The following is a 5,869-nucleotide window of genomic DNA, read 5'->3' on the forward strand; positions in this document are numbered from 1 at the left end:
ATACAACATCTTGAAGATCAAACAAGAGTGGATGACCTTTTTGTAATTACATTTTTTAAAAAACTTCAATCATGTTAATAATGTATTTATATTTTTAGTTATATAATTTGTATTTTTTCATTTTTGATAATGTTATGAATAATCTCAGAAATCATAGGTGTTTTCATGTTCTTTATTGTTTCTGTCGTGTAGAATCCAATATAGCTAAGATATTCATGTTTGTCGGTGACTGCCTGCACCGCAAAAAAAGAATCTGATGCAACTTGAGCATCTTGAAAATATTTCTCATAAAAGAGTTCAATGCCTTCTCGGATTGCCAGGAGTTGACCATGAGCTACAAAAATTGGTTGATTAATTTGTTTTTCGAATGACAAAAGTAGCCGGTCTTGAGTGTCTCGAACTACTCCACCAACGTTATATTGATTCCGATCATCATTCACGGCTGCATCTATATTAAGTTTGAGAATGGATGACCTTTTTGTAATTACACTTTTTTTAAAACTTCAATCATGTTAATCATGTATTTATATTTTTAGTTCTATAATTTGTATTTTTTCATTTTTGATAATGTTATGATTATTTTTTTAGTCTTGTATCTTGAACTTTTTTTTTCATTTTTCATCATGTTTTTTTAGTAAACATCGACAAAAAATATAAAAAAACATATAAATTAAAAAGACAAAAAATATAAGTTATCGGAATAAAAATACAAATTCCCCGTAAACATAACTAAAAATAAAAAAATACGCGACCAAAAATATAATTTTCTCAAGATCATGTACATATTGGATAATGAGTAGGATCATATAAGACCCGTTAGCTAAGCAATACTCATATACCCGTTATATTCAAACATACTGTCATCCCTATTTGTCCACTCTACACCTACCAATAACACAGAGAAATTTATGCTTCACAGATTCAAGATCAGATCAAGTGAAAATTTGCTTACGATTGAATGCGATGTTCTTACTCTTCGAGAAAATAATAATATAGAAAGATCAAGACCGTAGAAAATTGAACACAAAAAGAGTAGAAAGCTTGGTTTTTTTAAATTTGGACACATTAATTGGCACTTAAATTTCCCAAGATTACAGTTTCTTTCTTTCACATCTTTCTTTATACATACCTCCTTAGAATACAATTCAGTAAATAATTTACAAAATTACTATCAATCAAAATATTTCCTATAAAAGAGATGGGAGTGGGAAAATGAGTCAATTAGTGCTTGGCCCTCTTGAGATCAAGAATTGTTTGAAACTCCTGGCAAATATTTAGACTGTTTGAAACTCCTGGCAAATATTTAGACAGTGTAGCAGGTAGTGCGGTGGACGAAGATAAGAATCATACATGCAATCTATTCCAATACTTCAGCAGGCCAGAGCTTTCTCCACACGGAAATCTCTTCATTGGTACAAAGTTTCCGAATTCCACCGTAAAATCCATCTGCCTCATTTCCCGCTTCCCTATGATCTTTCCTACTCAGAGCTGTTTGTCTCCAACGCGAGCCTCGAGTGTACTGGTTGAACTCCAGCACCAGTGTGTCTGAATCAAATGGTTGGGAGTAAGAAAATCTCAAGCCACAACTAGCATTGCCATTGCACGGTGAAACCATCTAATATGAGCGTAATGTGTATATCTACACAGACACACAATTATATCCTGATACCGGTTGATGGGTTTTGATCATAGGGTCATGACCAACCACAATAAATAAGTATTATCTTACACAAGGACAACAGAATATATTCAAGAATTTAAGAGCTCGACTCAGGTGACTACAGTGAAAATGCCCGTAAGATAGATTCTGAAAAAGACAATAATACTGACGAACAGTATGTATGGAAACAAAAAGGAACCTGGAAAAAAGCAGAAAAAGGGAGAGTACGGGTGAATTAGGTCGTGGCAAACAAGGAAGTGATGGCTAGCAAATGGACGTGTTCAGAAAGGATACACGTGAATGCATTATCCACAGTACAAGAAGAAGAATCATTCAATTCCCACAACCAAATGCCAAGCAAGGGAAAAGAATAAAAAATCAAGTCTTTTTCAGATTGGCTGGCTACAAATATTCCACTGAGATAGCACTAATGGCTATGCCTGTAGAGATTACGACATTTGTTGAGGACTTTCCTCAGGGCCCATTAATATATCATGGGAGACACATATGAAGCAAAATAGAATCAAGAAACGGCGTACCATGACTAGAAGTAAACATTATGATGATAAAATTATGACCACTTTCTAAGAAGTTGTACATGTCTCACCAAAAAGCAGTCAAGGTCCCCAAATTGTAATAATCGTTTTTATCTGGTTCAATAAGTCCAATTTCGATCATATCTACAACTTTCAACATAAAATATCCATTGAACAGCATGAAATTCAAAAAACTCACTGCTATTCTGACATTGGCAGTGATTAGCATTCCGGTCACATGTTTCCAAATGCCCTACGACACCATACCACCAACCTGTACAAGTGATTAGTGAGTTAGCACAATGTTTCAAAAAGATTTGATCGAGGGAGAGCCTATAAAATTTAGTTACTTTTCAGAATATAAAAGTAGTTTCTTTAGTTGACCAAGCTTCGTGACCGACAAGGATGAAGGGATGGCAACCATCCATTTTCAGGGGAAAAAATGCATCACGAAAAAACACATTTCGCACTCAAAAGCCAAAACAATGTTAATGGCACACCAGAAGTTTAATTGGAAAAAGTATGGCATGGAAGATTTGTCACAAGGAAATCGATAAAAACAATTTAATAAGCATGCACTTCTTGATCAGGAAACTAAAATCTCTTTTGAGATCATATAAAATAAGATATCAAGGAGAGTAATAGTTATATCATAAGTCAAAGAGAAAAGCTAGACCCGAATATTTAATCCGTGAAGTGTCTCTCTGCCTTGCTAGTCGCACCTTACTTTCTATCGTAGTCAATGTGGGATCATAAAGATAATCTTGGTGTATACGGCAGTTATTCTTTTGAGAAGTTTCTTAGCAAGATTCCATCAATACAAGACAACTCTAATGCCACCACCAACCATTTCATATCAAGAACACAAAAGATTGCTTACACCAATTCAATAGACCTTACAAAGGAAAACTTTGTTGATTTCTTTGAGAATGCATCCCAGCGAGTTTATAAGGAAAAAAACATTTTAAAACAAACAGAAGTACAGAAACAATGTTGTTTTTTTTAAGGTACAGGTCAAAGAGTACCATATGGAAATTCTTTGTTTCTTCTCCATTGGATTTCAATGTGATCTCCGGGTTGTAAGTCATTCAAGCACTTGGAGATGTGAAGTTCGTGTGGAGATGTATCAACAGGGGGAGCTCTGAGTCTATCCCATGTTACGCCAGCCTCTAATGCACTTGCTCTCCTTCCATGGGGAGGATATCTGTTGGCATAAAAATCATCAAAGAAAAATCAGCAGCAAAAATTTAGAGCCCTAAATTTATTTTCCGAAAAGGATTCATGAAACCCATAACAAATTCCAGAAATACATCAGTAATGGTGCAGTACAAGTCACTGAGAATGGGTATCTCCGCCAAGACTCTTGTTCTGCACGTAAACGTAAAGCTACCACTTTTTTTACTAATACATGCCTGGACAAATGGGACAATCGCCCTTAACTCAAAAATATTTAACATATATACATAATTTTTCTAAAATTCTAAATTTTTGCCGCTTGACCACAATCCAGGCCCTCCTCAAAGTACATGTATATCAGGGTCCAAGTTGAAATCCAATAAATCATGTTAATTTACCTGGCCTGGAAAGTATCAGTTTGCTGATCGTAACTAAGCTCGGCATCATAACAAGATAAAACAAAGCCAACATGACCATTCTGCACATTAAACAAACAAACACTTCAATACAACCTAACATCATGTACTCAAGAAGTCCATCCGAGCTGAAGAATCAGTTGAAGGGAAAAGGATGTCCAAACATTCGATACCTCTCGGTTATAGACCTGAGCAGGAAAACAAAACTTGCCAGATTCGAGAGCAATATACCAAAACATGATAGAATCAACTTGAGGTAAATTCTTCTTCTTGGTGACATTGATTGAACTGGATCTAATCAATGCAAGAGGCCACAAATGAGCGAGATATCCCATTAAACCACCCTTCTGCTTCCCTTGATTGAAAAAGACTGAACCTTTTCTTGAAGCAATATGCCACTGCCATTCCCTATATGCAGCAGGGCCAATAATTCTAGCCCACTTATTTTTCATGTGTTTTTCCCAAAGATGACCACTCATGCATCTCTCTCTCAAATAAGTACACACACAGGCCATTTTGCAAAGCCCCTCGGGTGGAAGCTTTTCAAGAATGCATTCCAATACAAGGTCAGGCAAATCCAGCACCGACATGTCTGATTTCATCTCATAATTTTCAGCTTTTAAGAGAAAATTTTTCTTCCTGAGGGACATTCTTGAAGAGAAAAGTAAGAATAGGATGTTTTTTATTGACTTGGTGATGGGGGAAAAATGAAGATCTTTCCAAAACCAGAGAGAAAGCAATCTCATATCACAAGCCCAAGGGGGAAGCGGTTTGAGGGCAAGAGATTGGTTGAGGAGGATGAAGGATAAGCAACAAGTGATAAAGAAGAAAAACATTTAACAGGCGAGGACAGATTCCAGTTGGGAATATATATTTGTGATGATAGATACTAATACCCAATCCAAGGGCGTGATTAAAAAAGTTAGGCACCAATAATGGAAAAGCAATCAGCCTAATAATAAAATATTAAGTAAATAACAATTCTGTCTTTCTCTCCAACTTCACCGATCATTAAATTAAGCAAAATGGGGTCTCTCAAATCTCTTTAAAAATTGAAATTTGAAGGTTTATTAGCTAAAAAGAAGCCCACCCAACCCCAAATCGTGGGCCTCGTGGAAATTATTTGATGAGGATTATACGTAGACACGTATCAAGAATTAACTTTGTTAGAAGCAAAAAACCAAAATCTTGACTTTATGGCGTACAAAAACGTCGAATGAAAAAAAAAAATCACTGTGGAAAAAAACTGCATTTGCCTGATAAAATTAAAATAAAATTCAAATTTAATGCCGACAGATCTCAGGTGAGGTTCTGACGTTCAACTCCTCATAAAAACTCAAGAATTAGCTGGGCCTGGAAACAAAGAAGCTTCCCTTTATCACAAATTCATTAAAATCAACGAAATGGGCGACAAAATCAAGGTCGCGGTTACGGAAATAACAAGGGTAGAACGAGAAAGTCGAATTTTTACCACGTATATAAAAATTAAAAAAACTTCTTGCAATCATAAACAAGAAAATCACTTGTGGGTAGAAGGAGTGTGCAAAAATGGAGTTCTTCCCTCCACCCACAGGAACACCTCGGTCTCCCTTGGCGCCGCTCTTTCTATATTTCTTGAATTATTGACTGCAAGAAATTGCAGATGAGAACACAAAATTGTTGTTTTGTGAGTGAGTTATGAATATTTGGTCAGTATTTTCCAGGATGTTATGCTCCTCTCAGAGTAAAGTATGGCCTTCCCCTATCTGCATACAGCGAATTGGAGTGAAGTTCGGTCTGCCAGAGAATCCAAATATTGAAAATGAAGCCATGAACATCGGAGTGAAACGCAGAGAGAACAATAAATTAATAATCAATGATTTATTTTTCTTGCAAATCAATTTACCAAGGAAAAAAATGTATAATCTACTTATAAAAAAAATCAAACACGCACGCGTGAATACAGAGGCAACAAAGAAAACAAAAATTAATATAAAATTGTTTCATGATTTAATTACGTGAGATATATGTTTTACTCGATTCGATCAATAAAAACATTATTTTTAAGAATAAGTTTTTTAAGGTTAAGAATAAGTTTTTTA

The 5,869-nt window shown here is 35.3% G+C and overlaps 1 protein-coding gene across 1 annotated transcript; it reads right to left on the minus strand.

The window, feature by feature from the left end:
* Window positions 1–1,317: 1,317 nt before the first annotated feature.
* LOC142539267 (F-box protein At2g32560-like) lies at window positions 1,318–5,652 on the minus strand. The gene is made up of 5 exons (XM_075644599.1): window positions 3,962–5,652; window positions 3,771–3,850; window positions 3,222–3,400; window positions 2,396–2,470; window positions 1,318–1,545 (listed from the first exon to the last, which is right to left on the minus strand). Exons 1-5 carry the CDS (start codon window positions 4,622–4,624, stop codon window positions 1,358–1,360), a joined length of 1,185 nt encoding a protein of 394 aa, XP_075500714.1. The 5' UTR covers window positions 4,625–5,652; the 3' UTR covers window positions 1,318–1,357.
* Window positions 5,653–5,869: the final 217 nt, after the last annotated feature.

Source organism: Primulina tabacum, chromosome 3 (assembly GCF_025594145.1).
Source record: "Primulina tabacum isolate GXHZ01 chromosome 3, ASM2559414v2, whole genome shotgun sequence".
In the NCBI taxonomy this organism is placed as follows: domain Eukaryota; kingdom Viridiplantae; phylum Streptophyta; class Magnoliopsida; order Lamiales; family Gesneriaceae; genus Primulina; species Primulina tabacum.